This window comes from Hippocampus guttulatus, chromosome 22 (assembly GCF_054856545.1).
Source record: "Hippocampus guttulatus isolate MCC_2025c chromosome 22, RoL_Hgut_1.0, whole genome shotgun sequence".
NCBI lineage: Eukaryota > Metazoa > Chordata > Actinopteri > Syngnathiformes > Syngnathidae > Hippocampus > Hippocampus guttulatus.
Window position 1 is genome coordinate 5,177,725 of NC_141282.1, and position 16,640 is coordinate 5,194,364.

Consider the following 16,640-nt stretch of genomic DNA (forward strand, 5'->3'; position numbering starts at 1 on the left):
GGTGACGAGACTTTGGGAGGTCTTGTCTTGTTTGGTGACTAATTGAATATCATTAGTTGGGTCCACACAGATGGAAGTGCTCGATGATTCTTAAAAAGAGCCATATGGCGCAAATTATACATTAACCACCTGTGAGTGGACACACACACAGACACATACTCCCTCCGTGTGTGTGCGTGGAATGAATTCGAGCCAGTTTGGATCTCCTTGCCAACCAGCGCACCTCCAATCGGGTCAGCCATTTCTTTGATTGCAGGCTGTCGTTGATTTATTAACTTTTATTGCGTAGCGTGTGCGCCCGCAGAATCCCACGAACGCGCCGCTGTTTGACTTGGAAAGCTGCCCCTCGCCTGTGCGTAAATTTCAACCAGGCTCGGGATTGATCGACTTTGAGGGGCTCCACTGTGCTCGCCGGCCCCCCCAAAATGGAAGAGGTTCGAATGACGCGTGCAGCGTGGTTGTATGGGGCGTTCAGCACGTAAATCCACGTCGATTGTGTCACGGAAGCGACGGGAAAGGAGTCCCAATCGCCCGCGTAAAAGGCGAGGAAAAGCTCGCCGATGCGCGCCACCGAAGGAGGACTGTGCGTAAAAAGAAAGCGCGTTCCTTGTTACAGCGTCCTTTTTACGTGAAAAATGAACACATATCTGCCATACAAACACGCCTTACGTCATGCAGTGTTCATATCAATCTATGATGAGCTTTTATATTGAGCGCAAAATATGAATTGCCGAATTTCAAGAAATGTTATGCTCGTTTTGTTTCAGTATTTTACTCCGAAGTGGCCTAAAACGTCATTTTCCGTCTCCGTGAATGTTCAAAAATGCCATTTATTGAACTCATTCGCCAAGTTGTTTCCAAGACTTTTTGCCATTGATGTGTCATAACCGAAACAAACGTGAAAAATGTCCAAACAAAGCAATTACTATAGTAGGATTTGTTTTTACGGGTGTGTAACTTGCACAAAAGTCACATCAAAAGTTCATATCAGAACTCATAGTGCTCTCATGCTTTTGCATGATTTATATTTGAATTAAGAATGTGATTTTAACTATGGCGACTGTCCGTTTATCTTCACGAGGGTCGTGGGCATGCTGGAGCCTATCCCAGCTGTCTTCGGGCAGTGAGCGGGGGACACCCTGAACTTGTTGTCAGCCAATCGTAGGACATGTATAGAGGAATAACCATTCGCGTTCACAATGACACCGAGGGACAAGTTCGAGTGCTCCCTTAACCTGCTATACATGTTCGTGGAATGTGGGAGAAAACCGGCGGAACCGGAGAAAGCCCACACGGGAGAATAGGCAAATTCCACACAGGAAGAAGGCATAAGCCAGAATCGAACCCTGCAGCGAGGCGGACATGCTCACCGTGCCGCCCTACATTAATCAGAAACCATTTTTTTTGTTGCTGTACGCATGTGTGTTTGAAAATGATGTCAAGCAATGTATTATAACTATTGAACAATAGACAAATTTAGACGCACACAAACCTTTGTGTGCATTTTATATATTTTTGTAATGTTAAGTTTATTTTTTACTTTGTCACCCCATGGCTGTTATGTATGTTCTGAGTTCTTACATAAAATTTGCTGGGGGCGAAGGGGCTGTACAAGTGTGAAAAATATCTAAGGGCAAAGGTTTGGACAGACAAAATGAACAAAAACAGTGTTGTTTTACAAATGTAGTTAGTAGGAGTTACCACAAGGTGTCACTAGCGACCAGCGCTCCAATATGTATAGAAGAAAAGAGTTGTAATTTAATGTCATGTAAATGACGAAAAATAAATTGTTGGAATAGCGCCAATTTATAATTATTACAAACTATTTCATACCATACATTATTTATTTTTTGACTACATGAACGAAGCAAATCTGTTTTTAAGCTCTCAGTCAGGAAACCACACTCCTGACGTCACACATAGTAAAAAAAAAAACAATTCTTAAAGGTAAAATAAAACATCGGGAATAATAATGTATTTAAAAGAGAAATGTGAAAATAATGTTTGTAAAATACAATAAGTAATACGAAATTGAACATCGCTTCCATCAATGCTGACGTGTCTCACGCACTGACCCGGAAGTACTTCGTGCGTTTTCCTTGCGACGCCCGGATGCTTCCCCGTTCACCCCTATGCATTCCAGACCGGAAGTAGCTTGGTTAGCTAAGTGACGTGTATGCGTGAATGACACGGTCTTCTTCCGGTACGACGTGTGTGTTGACCAACGCGCAAGCCTTTTTTTCTCTTGGCTTTCTGGAGAGCAGTCACTCCTCCGGTGTCCCAGCTTCCTTTTCCCGTCTACCCCTCTCTGTCTTACGGCGACACGCAAACCTCTAAACCGCTGGACATGGCATCTGTTTCGGCTCCTGCTCAGGCGGTCTCCGCGCCCTCCGCTGGGCTCCAGCGAGGGATAGTTAAGATGGTAAGAGCCCCCCTCATGTGTGGGCGCTAGCTAGCCAGCTAGCTTCCGCGACTCGGATACTGTGGAAATACATTTAGGATTCAACCGCGCCGTCAGCGAATTCAAAGTGTATTCAACGTCGGTGCTGTCGGTGTGTGTTATCAGAAGTGCGCTGGAGGCGGCAGCTAACGTTAGCTCACTGCTAACGAGCTGCTGCCAAATGACGTTTGGAGCAGGCGTGAAGTGATTCTCAACTTGCGAACGCGCGACGTGGCGAGTGACAGGCAACTTCGGACGCCCCTGCGTGGGGTTTTCAAAGCGGAAAGCGAATTATTCTCGTCGCGTGCTCGTCGCCCCAACCGCAACAGATGTGAGCTTTCCCAGCTAACTGGCGGCTACCTGGGGGGCGAGTAAGGGGGCTTCTGCCTGCAGCGTGGAGATTGGAACGACTCGGGGTGAACTTTGAACTTTGGAGTAGTCTGGCAGAGTTGTCCACGTTTGCTTGTTAGTTGTTAAAAATCTAACCGGTTACATGTTATATATTTTTAGTGGTCGGCTATTGGTTAAAGTGCATTTTTTTGTCGGGGAGTACTGCTTGGTTCGTGTGTTCCGAACCCCCATAGCTGGCCCCATCCACTAGACTGACACGTAGCTACTGTTTTCAAGTTCCCCATCTCCAGCATGCACTTACTCTCTTTTATTTTTGCTGTTAAAAAGATTTGGAGAAGCCCCTAGTAAAGTTATCATGTCACACTTGCTCAACTTTCAAGACAAATTGCATATTTAGAAACAGCCTACAAATAAACAGACTGAGATTTAACAAAGACTGGATTTTGTTGACGGTTCATGTTCTTCGGAGCAGTCACATTTTTTGCCGTGTTTTCCCCTTCATCCATGCCGCTCTCGTGATTGTTTGCAACATTTCTTCTTTCCTTTTTTGTTAGAGCTCTTGTACTCGCGTGATACTATCACACACATTTGATATTGTCATACAGCAAAGACTAGAAAACGACTAATTTAAAATAGCTGAGATTGGCCACCTAAATGATAGAGATTATAAATCGAAGTATACTTCTGACTTTTTGCATTTGAGGCTGTGAAAACTCTGAAACCCAGCACAAGACAGCATTTTATTTGGTGCGATTACTTTATTTTTTTATTGGATTGGATGCAACTTTATTGTCAAATGTGCTGTATGTGTATGAAATTTCTTCCCTCTCAAGACATGTAGTGATTCATGTAGCAGTTATCTCCCACCATCTTAGATCAACACCCCCCCCCCCCCCCCCCCAGATAAGTTATTTGCACAGATCAGCGCCTTCCGTGGCTGTCAAAAGCTCGGGCTGGTTGTTGCCACGGCAATGGGCAGAAATGTACTCCTCCGTATCCATCTTCTCTTCCCATTTTCATGGTTTTTTATTGCTTTGGTATTTTTCTCCAGGTACTGTCGGGGTGCGCCATCATCGTGCGCGGTCAGCCTCGTGGCGGCCCACCTCCGGAGCGCCAGATCAACCTCAGCAACATCCGAGCGGGAGCCCTGGCCCGACGAGCCGCCCAGAGCCAGCCCGACACCAAGGACACCCCCGACGAGGTGTGTTGATTTCTGGGCGCGCGTTTGTTTCCATGAGTGTTGAGGTGCCGCTCTGATTTGGGGCGCGGCGAGAGGAATTTGAGCTGCATAATTTCTGTCAACCACACCGGTTGACTTCCGACTTGTTCTCACTTCAAAGCAGTTGTTCCAAACGGATCAGAGTGAAGTTGCCGCCCGCCTATTTAAAAGCTTTCTTTTAAAAAGAAGTTAATCTGTGGATAAAAAAAGTCGAACAAAGCAAACTCACTCACTGTGTGGTGCAACTATAGGAAAGTGAAACACAACTGTCAAATAAAACTACTCTAATAATACATCTAAAAGTTAAGCCGTGTGTAATGAAACAGAAAAAAATGTTGCCTTTCACATTAGCTTCTGCGTCGTCTCATGTTCTCTCGTCTTGCTCGGTGTTGCAGGCGTGGGCCTTTCAAGCCAGAGAGTTCCTGCGCAAGAAGCTGATCGGCAAAGAGGTGTGCTTCACCGTCGAGATCAAGACTCCATTGGGCCGCGAGTACGGAATGGTCTACCTGGGAAAAGGTTAGCACGCTAGCTGGGCTTCCACCGGCAAATCCAAGTTGTGCCGGTTTGCTCGAAATAGTGGTGGATATAAAACGGACGCCCATTGGTCTGGTTGCGATACATGGCTAGAAATGAGCGTGATTCACACTTGCTGATCTTGGCCTAACCTTGAACACATTGCGCTTGATGAAACATCCTTTTTTTGTTTCTCCATTTTCCCATCTCTTTCCTTTCTTGCGCAGACATTACGGGCGAGAACATAGCCGAGTCGCTGGTGAACGAGGGCCTTGCCACGGTGCGGCGGGAAGGAGTCAGGGGCAACAAGTAAGACGTTTCCCCTAGTTTGAAACCGGCGTTTGTTATTAAAGCTTCTTAAAGTGCTCGGATCGTTTCAGGGCGTTGCATAACCACGGGCGGCACCGGCTTCTCTGGTTTGTAATTTGCACGTTCTGGCCCCGGCGCTAGCTGGCAGGCAATTATAGTGAGTTGGGCACGATTGTGACATCTCCACAAAAAAAAAAAGAGCCAAGCAGTCATTGTATGACAAATGCTACCCCCCCCCCCCCCCAAACAAAAACCAAAACAAAAACAACCCGAAGTTGAGACTGAGGACAGTGCCGGCAATGTCCTCATGGTGGCAGCAGAGCTGCACTTTTCAAAGCAGATTGCTCCCCCCCACCATAGACCCCCCCATCAGTCACGTGACCTCGGACTAAACACTTACTTAGTTTCCCCCTGAGTGGCCCCATTTGCTATTGTCCAGTGTGACTTTGTCCACTGATGGTTATGGCAGGATGATTACGATAACGGTGACGGCATTGGACAGTGGAGGCCAACATGTGTTCACAAGCTGACTGCCATTTTCGGACAAAGTGGACATTTTGGATCGTTGGTGTACCCGTGCATGTAAATGGTTCAATTTGGCCACGGTGATTAGCGACGGGAATGGTTCCAAATATGATGCAGTTTAGTTACGTTCAAGCCAACCTTTTTCAATGGTACAGTTCCTAGGAAACTCCCAAGAATAATAATACACAAATTAGTAATTCCGAATTTTTTTTTTGTGCGTGTGTTTTTATTCCTCAAATGACACGAGCTGTTTTGTGTCCAAAGTGTCTTACAAGTGAGTGCACACCGAATGAAAACAAATTCTTCTTCCAGTCTGGACCAGGTCCGACTGTGTGAGCTGGAGGACCACGCCAAAGCGTCCAGGAAGGGCATGTGGAGCGAAGGCAGCAGCGCCCACACCATCCGCGACCTCAAGTACACCATCGAGAACCCGCGCAACTTTGTGGACTCCCTGCACCAGAAGCCCATCAACGGTATGCAGCGGCAGCGACATTTTCTCAGGTTGTGCGACGACTCGGGCGATTGGCTGCAGGGGAGGGGGGTGGGTTGTCGTCGTAATGGCGCCTGCCAGATCAACCTTCAGAGGTTAAATGTGGCACTCGGTGCTGTTAACGGCCGCTCAGCTCATTTCACGAGCCTGCAAGCGGCCGTCTAATGAGCAAGAAAAGAGCCTCTTCAATGCTTTTCTATTTCTTTTTTTTTTTTTTTTTTTTTTCCGTCTTTGCAAATATGCTGCTCCAGACGTTAAAGTGCCATTTAAGAGCAAATTGACTTTCACACAGGTGACTCTCATCCTGCTCGCTTTTTAATGCATGCAAACACAAGGCCTCATTAAACATGAGAGTGAGCACATTTTAGCACGCTTATTAGCGGCGCTGTTTTATAAAATCGTTTTATTGTTGCGTTCATTTTAAGTTATGCGTAATGATATTAGCGAGACTCACACACGTGACTCGTTGCTCTTTCTTTGTTTAAACGTCTAGTGCGAATTTTTTTTTCACCCCAAATTACTGTTTATTTTTTACCTATACATCAATGTATTGATCGTGTATTTTTTTTATAAATAATCATGACGGCCCTTTTTTAATTTTAATTTATTCAATGATTCAGATTTTTTAAAAAGATAATCATTTTTTAATATAAAGTTGTTCTTCTGTGTACCGTGAGAGGGAGCCTGCTTACTACTTTGAGAATGGTCGCCATATAAATTCAAATTGGTCATTGTTAACGTCCATTTGAAAATTAAGAGTGTTTATTTGCTACTTATTTGTATTGATTTTTTGAAGCTTTTGAAATATATCAACATATATTTTTGCCCTCCACATATTTTTGCTCTATCCGATTTATGTTTTACTTTAAATTCAGATTTTCTCCCCCCTATCAAGTGCTGTCATAAAAAATACATGATCTGTCAAGATAACTTGTAACCCTGCCGCTGTGTCCCCCCCACCCCCGCCAGCCATCATCGAGCATGTGCGTGACGGCAGTGTCGTGCGTGCCCTGCTGCTGCCGGACTACTACTTGGTCACTGTCATGCTGTCTGGCGTCAAGGTAACATTGTGCCAATGCACTTCACTGACCCCCCCCCCCCCCCTCCTGTTATACGAAGACATCGACAGTATATATAAAAACCAAAAAAAAAGAGGCAATAAAAGACCCAACTGCGCACTTCTGGCGCTCGTTTGTCTCTATTTGTTCCGCCATGGTGTCCATATCCGCTTGGCAACATTTGGCCATCAATCTCAATTTTTGCTAAACTGCGACCACTTGAGATAATCTGACTCATCTGCCACTTGAAGATACGATGTGACTTGCCAGCCTGGCCGCTATCGCGACAAGGTGACATCCAAAGCGCGTGAGCGGCAGAAGTCAGATGCACAAAAGATTGTTTTTTTTGCCTCCCGCAGTGCCCCACGTTCAAGCGAGAAGCAGACGGCGCCGAATCGCCCGAGCCTTTCGCCGCCGAGGCCAAATTCTTCACAGAGTCGCGTCTGCTGCAGCGCGACGTGCAAATCATCCTGGAGAGTTGTCCCAACCAGGTCATCCTCGGAACCATCTTGCACCCGGTAAGCAAGCGGAACGGCTTGCCGCGGCCTGGTGGTTGTGCCAACATACTCATCCACTCACAGTGATTCCACTGCTCCCCCCCTCTGCCCCCTTTTTATTCTTCTCTCCCCTCATTCCCAGAATGGCAACATCACCGAACTGTTGCTCAAGGAAGGCTTTGCCCGCTGCGTGGACTGGTCCATGGCCGTCTACACGCAGGGTGCCGAGAAACTCCGAGCTGCTGAACGGTACTCAGAACACACTTTTTAAGGCACGCCGTGAAAGATTCTCACGGTCTATTTTCGTGCCCCAACAAGCAAGGCGTCAGGTTCACTGCAGAAATGACTACTTATGGCCTTTTATTTCATCATGTCTGTCCTCTTGTATTTTATTTATTTTTTTGTGTTCAGATATGCTAAAGAGCGTAAAGTGCGCATCTGGAAGGACTACGTGGCGCCCACAGCCAATTTGGACCAGAAGGACAGACAATTTGTGGCCAAGGTGAGGCCTTTAGTAAACACGGTTAGCGTGTCTTACACGGCTACATTATACGGTTGCGCACCAAGACCTCCCTATAATCATTTTCAATGGCTAATTTATTTCGCTGTCTGTGCTCATGCTGAAAAAAAAAGGCGGAGGGGGGATTGACGAGCTGACTAGACAGTTTAACGGGAGGAAATTAATCTGCACGCAAACCCCCCCGGTTGTGGACTCGGCTTCCTTTTGCAACTCAGCATTACAGCTATCGATTTTGAACAAGTGAAGCTTACAAAAAAATGGATCTCTGCAAACTATTTTTTCGTGTTTTGTCGATAAGCCGTACTTTAAACGGGTTGCCGGGAGTCTCCTGCAAAGTCAAGAAGGGGAAGCGCTAATTCATTTAATCTCAAAACTATTTGCAGCATTTGCTTTATTCGCGAAATTTCGATTCATGCCGCTCCCGTTTCAAATGAGAGCCTTGATTACCTTTTAGAACCGACACCAAGGTAAAACTGAATAAAAGCTGACTCCACTGCGCTCGCCTGACACAAGTTTTTGTCTACTCTTGCCATACACAAAGCTTGACAGCCGCCGACCACCTTGAAAGCGCCCCCCCCCCCCTGTCCAATTGGACCCAAAATTGCTGGCTCATGCTGCTAAAAGCCAGGCGCATATTAGCTTTGGATGTTATTGTCCAGGGCCTTGGAGGGGGAGAGTAAAGTGTCCTCTACGCAAAGTACACTCCCGCCTACTTTTCAATACATATGACCTAAAATGGAGTCCGATGGACAACGCAGTCAATGTAAGCTCATCATAGACATTTCCACATCATCTCAGCCCGTATTGCTGCCTTCGCTGGATTCATTTTTTTCCCTTAAGCAACAGAGTAGAAAAATATTAAACATCCCCAAAGTCTACCCCAAGACGTTATTTTATTTTTTTAACTATCCTGATTAAATTCACGGCTTGCCCGAGGCTCATATAAAAGCTGGCGATCAAGGGAGCTCGCTTAAATGAATGCACACAAAGAGAGGTGGAATGAAACATTTAGATTGTCTCTCAGATCTCCCAAACAGAGGGGCCCGGGGTGTGCCAAGCCATAGTTGGCGCGGGGAAAAGGAACAAGCCAAGGTCGCCGTGTTCAACTCGTCATGGTTTGGAACACCTAAGTGTTAAATGCAGAGCATTCTATTCCGAGTGAGAGAAAATCCTTTTTATTAATTTTTTTCATTATAATAATGAGTTTTAAAATATATGTTTATGACTTCTGTTGCGAATATGTTTTGGGGTAAAAAGTTATATTAATTTCCTTTTTTTTTTTTAAAGAAAACATAAGTTATGGGAAAAAAGATTCTCTAATATGTGCCATCTGTCCCTGGTGCACGGCCATCTAACCATCCAGCCGTCTGTTTCGGTCCCCACTGCCTTTCTCTTCCTATTACCTGACTGATGAGAGTGGCGGGCCAGAGAAGGTGCAATCCCCACAAGTCAGTCCCCCCCCCCAATCTGGGACTGAATATAGGCCATGTCCCAACATTCCTACCTGCCCCCCAGTAAAAAAAAACCCAAAAAAATCCAAGGTGAGAGTGAAAATGGTTTTGCGTAAAAGGCTTTTTCCTCCCTTTTCATGGCGGGGGAGATTACGCCTGCCTCATTTTCCTCCCCCCTATAAGATTTGTGAGATGTGAGAAAGCTCACACTGCTTGTTTGTTTATCCGAGGCATTGTAAACTTTGTATACTTTTTGGAGGGGACGAGTCACCTTTCAGGGCCGTTTTGATGGAAACGCTGGCAGAGATGCGCAAATTCCGATTGTTAAAATCACCTCCGATATACTCTGACAGAGCTTGGCCAATGCAGATGTCTTGCTCAGCGGCATGCAGTAGGTGGCAGTAGAGTGCCACCTCTGGAAGCCCCACCGACTGAGGCCATGAGTCACACCAAGTCGCCCCCCCCCCCCCCCCCCCATCTTTGTCATCTCAGATGACGTGGTGCCATGCTCCATCTTTCCTCCCCCCATTTGGGGCGTTGATCTATCCCCACCCCCACTCCCCCTTCTCTAATTAGCTGCTAAATGCCTTATTTACGTGCGCCGGGCCGCCCAGTGACCTTGTGTAGGCTCGCTGATAAGCACGTGATGTATTATGGGCTAGTGGGCCCGGTCTAATTCCTGCTCGGCGCTGGCTGTTGCGCTTGATGATTCGAAGGAAAAATGAGGCTACCGTTGACAGAATGTAACATTTCATGAGCACGCGGCGAACCTGAGCAATCTGATTCAACCAGCAAAGCTTACCGGTTAGCAAACACCTTTCAGATTTCTGGAAGGTTTCCCATCTCAATCGCTGCGTAACAATGACAGTGGACCTTTTAAGATTGACAACATCCAACTGTGCGCGCAGTCTCATAAATGGCGACCCACCTGCTTGCGTCACATCGTTGGTTCCTCCATTTTGGGCGCCCCCTCCTTCTTCGTTGTGGGCTAACCCAATCTAAATTCCGAATGTATTAATCTATCATTATTTATTATTATCATTTTTTTTTCTTTTACACCGCGCTCCATTGATATTTATGACTCTAAATGATTACTTTTCTTCCCGGGAGATTTGCATAATTTTTCCCAGCAGACTTGTGTGACTAAAGTTATTTGGTCCCTGCGCCGGTGCGTTATGCTAATGCGGCACACTCGTAGTAAGATGGCATTTTTGACCAGCGTAGTCGACCCGCCCGCCTGCCCGCAAAATGTAACAATGGAGCCAATTTGTATTTTAATTAAGTCGCGAGTTGAGCAGGACGCCATGTTGAGGAGTTAGCCTTTGAAGCCAAGTGCTGGGCTAGTTTCTTTTTCCCCCCGTTCCTTTTCAAACCAGTCAACAAGCAATGTTGCTCAGCCGCGACATCTGTAAGCCAGAGGCTGAGCTACACTGTGGTTGTTTCTAAAATATTCGATGTATTGTCCATTTTCTATTATTATCCCTGTGAATTCCGAATATGAATGCAGCAGGTGCTCCATGACACACGTGTAGTTTTTCAGAATAAAAACATCATTTGCATGTTGCCCAAAGGCCCAAAAGTGTCCAATTAGCATGCTTCACATAACAAAGCGTGTGAGGTATATAAATCAGCATGTATTTTATTGTTCAAACCCGAACACTTACCAATTTGCCTGCCCTAATTCCATTCAGGCTGTGAGTCTCCTGCTTTCTCCCGCAACGCAAAAGTGGCGAGCCAATTAATTATTTGAGTTGGCGACGCAATCAGATCAGCAATCGGTGTCCTGAGCTAAACTTGTCGATCTTCCTGTGAAATATGGCCGTCCGCTTGGGGTCCCGACAGCAACGTTAACGCTCTCCCGGCCAATCTATGACAGCTTGTTTGCGTTTTAAATCTCCCCGGCTCACGCGGCATCCTCGCTGCGTCCTTCAAACCTCGCCGACCATGTCCCCGTCGCTTCCTAAATCACTCTCTGTGCTTTATTTAACACTCTTCCTGATTCTGTACTGTTTAAAAAAAAAAAAAAAATTTAGGTGATGCAGGTTGTCAACGCCGACGCCATGATGGTCAAGTTGAACTCGGGAGACTACAAGACCATCCACCTGTCCAGCATCCGGCCCCCAAGGATTGAAGGCGAGGTACGGGGAAACAATTTTCTTGATTTCTTTTTTTAAATGTCAAAAAATATGCCGGTTCACATTTTTGCCAGGCCATAGAAAGAAACAAAACAACAAATCGTAAGAGGGTGAATGGTGAGTGTTCTCTGCATATGGACAAGTTGTCCAAATGACCGTGGGAACGCTTCGTGACCACTCGGTGGCACCCCCCCCAAGGCGCTGCTGGCACACGCCCAGTGTTTGCAGCATTGCAGAGAGCGAGTCAAAGTTTAAGATTAAAACTACAGACACACACACACATGCACATTATACGCACGCTGCTTGGTTACCATGTCAACCTTCTCCATCGTATCCAGGCTGCTCTGGCTAAAAAAAAAAAGAAAAAGAAAAAACATTCAATGTGTCAATAAAAAGGCCAGCAAAAAAAAATATATTGAAATGTCTCTTGCCAATAACAACCGTAGTGTGGGCTTACTTATTTGTGGAGTTCCTGTCTGCAAATGAAAGAGCCCTTTCAGTGAATCACCGGGTTGCTTCTCATAATAAAGAATATAACAAGCACCCCCCACCCCCTTTTTTTTTCATGAGAGTTTCACACTCCATGTCAATGATACCCTTGCTTGAGTTCCAGCGGACCCTCCAAAAGTCCACCCGGAAATTCCACAGTCTTGAAGGAACTCGAGTATTTTCTCTTGAGTTAAAACTGCGGACCCACGAAAGCGCTGGTGGCATTTGCTCTTCCTTGTTCAAAAAGGTTTAGGAGCAAATTTCTGAATTTATGTTCCTCAAGGGCGCTCATTTTCATGGTTGGCGACACTTTTTTCTTTTTCTTTTTAAATAGGTGTTCATTGGCATCCTTTAGGCTGAGCTTTGTTAGCGAGGACCGCCCGCCTGCCGTCCACTTGGTTGGGCTTGGCAGCCAGTGCAGGAACTCGATGGCTCAAAGCAATCCGACAGCGACGTGCCTTTTTTCCTGATATTTCATCGAAACGCGTTACATGTATATCGTTGATTCCGTTTCAGATTGTGACTCGCAAACGTTTCGAGCTTTGACGCGAGCTGAAAGCGTGGCGTACTTGTAAACGTCAACACGTTTATGGCCCGTTAGCCTTGACGGACGCTCGCCCGCGGGTCGGAGGCGAGCGAGAGGTCGCAGCAGGTGCGTTTCTCAGCTCGACACGTTCCGACACCGCGTTGGCGGAAACTTGAGACGCCCCTTTCTCCAGTTATTCTCAATGAGTGCCACCTTGGCACAATAAAAAGCGACGTGGAGTGACAGGCAGAACAATTAAAGGCTCTTCCATAGATTGCAAGAAATAGATTCTTGTTCATGGCATGCTTCGTCGTTCCAGTTATGACCGCCACCTTGCAGATGAGAAACACACATCTCAGCTCACAGCCCGCAAACTCATCCGGCGTTTTGATTTATCAGCATTTTGCCTTGGTGGAGGTCTGCTTTCGATCATTTTTATTTGGTGAACTTCTGAGTATTGTGCCAGCGTGCTCGTGTGTTTTGTGCGCACGTTCGCAGGGTTAGTCAGGCCAAACGCTATGCTAGTGGTGCACTGATGAAGTGTGACAGCCCCTCCGACCTTGTCTTTTGCTTCCTTTTTAACCCCCCCCCCCCCCCCCCTGCTCCCCCAAATGCTCACACCCCCTCCCACTCCTCCACCTCTCCATCCTGCGATGATTACAGTAATTGTTATGAGACTAATACATGGCTGCGCCTGTCATGTTTCCTCTCACCATTACCGCAATGGCACACTTGTTTCCACCTCAGCAGTTGCAAGGTTTACTTCCTGCCCTCATTCCCGCTTTGGTCTTTTTTCCCCCTCTTTATTTTTTTGGGTTGGTTTACTCATAGCGGCAGAGTAGGAAAAAAAAAAGTGAAGAGGGACATCAGTGCCACACAAGCGACTCATTGTTAGCTGTTGCCCATTCGCTTGCATGCCGCTTTTTGTACCCGTGAGCTTTTGAAAGCAGGGTTAAGGATGTACTGCATCATTGTATAGAGAGGACCCAGTCCAGAGCTCCCCAAGTCCTGAGTCACTGGTGCACATTTATTTATTTTTGTTGTTGTTGTCACTGCCCGTTAGCGTTAGCTGACAATGCCATGCACGCTAATGGGATGGATACTTCACTTACGTTTTGAAATGGCACGCTGCAGTATTGGACTTTGTACATTTTGCAGCAGTTTCTACTCTCATTCTAATGTTGGTTCCTGCGTACGCCACACGTAAGCAATCCCGCACTCGAGACGACAAACAACATCAAAACGCTGCGGAGATGCCAATGTGTTGGAAGTTAGGGGCCCTTGGTGAGTGGCAACGCAAGATGGCCACCACTGGCTTCACTTCTCGCTACGGAGAGTAAGCGGCATTGTTCGTCCATTCTTATCAGTCCGGGATTTTTGCTGCTCGAAACTCCTCACCAAGACACAGTCATTTTAGTTGGTAAATCTAAAACGAAATCCAATATTTGGCATTGAACATTATGTTAAGATCAGTGCAGGATAAAAAAATGCAATTCCAATGTTTTTCTGTAGGGATTTCTATTCTATATGATTTTCTTTTTGTGTAGCTCCCGCCTTCATTCAGTGCATCCAAACGGAAAGGCCCAAAATGGCTCAAACGTTCTCCTCCCAACGTCACTCTTTCCCCCCCAAGTCACACCTCCGCCTTTGACGTTCGGAAAGCTTGCACACATCACAGCTGCAGCATCCAGCCCGCGTGGCGCCTCTCCGCGGGGGTCCAAGACCGTTCGTTCCCGAGCAGTGGCGGCTAATTTGGGACGAAGGGAATTCACCCCAAATAGAACGAGAGCTTCCCCCTGCGGGACAGCCAGAGCAAACTGCTGTTACTGGGTCACGCTTTGAGACACACGCGCCGTGACGCCGCCCCTGCCACCGCCGCCGCGCTCCCCTGCCGGCCTCCCTTCTCTTTTCCCCGGGCGGCTTTAGCGCAGTTTACGGGTGATGCGCTCAGACTTGGTCTCCGTCACGGTAATTTCACCACGCCACCCTTGTCACTTTTATCTCCTGTGTGGGCTCATTGTCGAAGGCAGAAAGGATTGTTACTTTAAAAAAAATAAAACAGTAGTGGTGGGGAAAATGTCGTAGGTGAAGCAGCATTTGGCTCATCGTGGCGGGACCGGGGATCGTTGATGATGTCACTTAAGTGTTTATTTTTTATTTTGGGTGTTATTTTGGGAAAAAAAACATCTTTTTGCTATTTAAGTTGACGATAATTATTCATTCAACTCATAATAGGCAGGCTGCGTGAATGGCGTGGTCTTTATCCACGCAATCTCCTCATTCTACCACGTCTCAAATCGTGTCTTCTGCTGCCGCCGCCTCCAACCCTCTTGCGCCGCTCGCCATTAACCTTCTAAAAGATGGAGAAGTGCCACCTTTTGTCCCCCCACCCCCACGCCCCTCGCATCTCTGCCTCCCTGCACCTAATTGGCTTAAAGTGCTGACATTTACAGCCCTTGGTGACACTCCTGCCTTTCTGCTGCGAAACAGCTTATTAGTCCAGAACTGATTCTTCAAAAAAATTTTGCCCCCCACCCTTCCCTCCATCTTTTTGACTTCCCTCTTGATGTGAGCCGCTTGTTTGCCGTTCTCGCTGTCCAAGCCCCCCTAAGGATGCACACCATCATCATCATCATCTGTAGAAGGCTGTAATTAAAATGCACTGCCCTAAAAAGAGAAATTTCTATTTCAAGTCAGATTTGTTCCGAGCCAGCTTAGTGGAGAGCTCCTTCTGTCAACTCACCAGTGACTGGATGTAGCGGGTCAAAACGACACTTTTTCAAGAAAAACCGAGTGAATTATCCACATTGCAAATTGTAAACGATTCCAGATGATGGAGGAATTACCGTGTTCAAGGAAATGGTCATAAATGGAGTTAATAATGAATACAAAACTCAGATTTTCCCTCTGTTATTATGGAAGAGAACATCACCAGCAAGGCATAAACGCCAAAATCTCACTTTATCGTAGTTGTCGTCATTGTGTGTCTGCGTGGATTTTTATCAATATATAATGAAAGAAAAGTAAAAACCAGGCCCATTAAAGTGAAAATAAAACATTTTATGGAACGGCAGTATTGAATGTTTCTCACCATCAGACCTGTGTCGGATTAGGTTTAAAACGCCCTCGACCCGATTTCCGAAATAAATATTTCATCTCTAATGTGCGGGATTTTATTAAACCGCAATAAAAGTACGAAATAAACACAACATTAAAGCAAAATGAAAACCCAAACGGTCGAAAAGGAAATTACAAACAAATAAAACCGACGCTGACGAGAGCCGCGTCTCCTTGGCGGAGCTCATAATTCGCTCTTTTATTGACATATTAAGCCAAGTTATTCAAATCTTCATATCGTTGCACATGCCGTTCCCAGATGAATGAAACGGAAGGAATAATTATCCAAAGGCTCGCGTGTTCATTTGGACGATGCCGATGTCTCTCTTGGGGTGAGGGTGGGGGGCAGACAGGAAGTTATCCACCGGCCGTTTTAATGTCCTCCCGAGCGCCTGTCTTTATTCTTCAAGTGCATCATTGTCATTTGATGATGATGACTGTTATAATTATTCTTTTTTTTAATCCCGCCTCTCCGATAACACCTGCCAGCCAACGCATGCGTTTGTCTTCTTCCGCAGCCTCCTTTTCAAAATGCAAATGGCTTCTATTTGTGGCGCTCGTGTCAGAGTGTGGGCGACTGTTTTGTTGCGAGTTGGTTTTGTGTGCAGCAGCAGCAGCGAGCGTTTGCGCAGCTGAACTTACTATTCTCCATATTCTCTTCATTCATGACCCCCTCCCCACCTCTCCTACTCCATTCAGGAGAAGAACAAGGACAAAGACAAGCGATTCCGTCCGCTCTACGACATCCCCTACATGTTCGAAGCCCGCGAGTTCCTCAGGAAGAAGCTCATCGGGAAAAAGGTGACTTTTGAAAAGCTCTCTTTTTTTTTTTTTTTGTAACGTACACGGCCACAGAACAATCGATTCAAAATCTCAACACACCCCATCGAGTGCCACAACCTATCCGTTGTTGTCGCTACACTTTGTCCCCCCACAATCAATTTCCCCCCATTTCAGCCAGTTTGGGCTATAAATGTCATTTTGATACCGGGTTGCCAAA

At 46.3% G+C, this 16,640-nt stretch overlaps 1 protein-coding gene across 1 annotated transcript in view; it reads left to right on the top strand.

The window, feature by feature from the left end:
- The first annotated feature begins 2,192 nt into the window (after window positions 1–2,192).
- The window catches only part of snd1 (staphylococcal nuclease and tudor domain containing 1), an 83,742-nt gene continuing 69,294 nt past the window's right edge, over window positions 2,193–16,640 (top strand). The window contains exons 1-11 of the mRNA XM_086103445.1: window positions 2,193–2,422; window positions 3,843–3,992; window positions 4,406–4,526; window positions 4,751–4,832; window positions 5,670–5,830; window positions 6,817–6,908; window positions 7,265–7,423; window positions 7,545–7,651; window positions 7,814–7,904; window positions 11,407–11,511; window positions 16,340–16,441. Of these exons, the coding sequence (XP_085959571.1) occupies window positions 2,348–2,422; window positions 3,843–3,992; window positions 4,406–4,526; window positions 4,751–4,832; window positions 5,670–5,830; window positions 6,817–6,908; window positions 7,265–7,423; window positions 7,545–7,651; window positions 7,814–7,904; window positions 11,407–11,511; window positions 16,340–16,441 (1,245 nt within the window). The 5' untranslated portion in view covers window positions 2,193–2,347. The remainder of the gene's footprint in view (window positions 2,423–3,842; window positions 3,993–4,405; window positions 4,527–4,750; window positions 4,833–5,669; window positions 5,831–6,816; window positions 6,909–7,264; window positions 7,424–7,544; window positions 7,652–7,813; window positions 7,905–11,406; window positions 11,512–16,339; window positions 16,442–16,640) is intronic.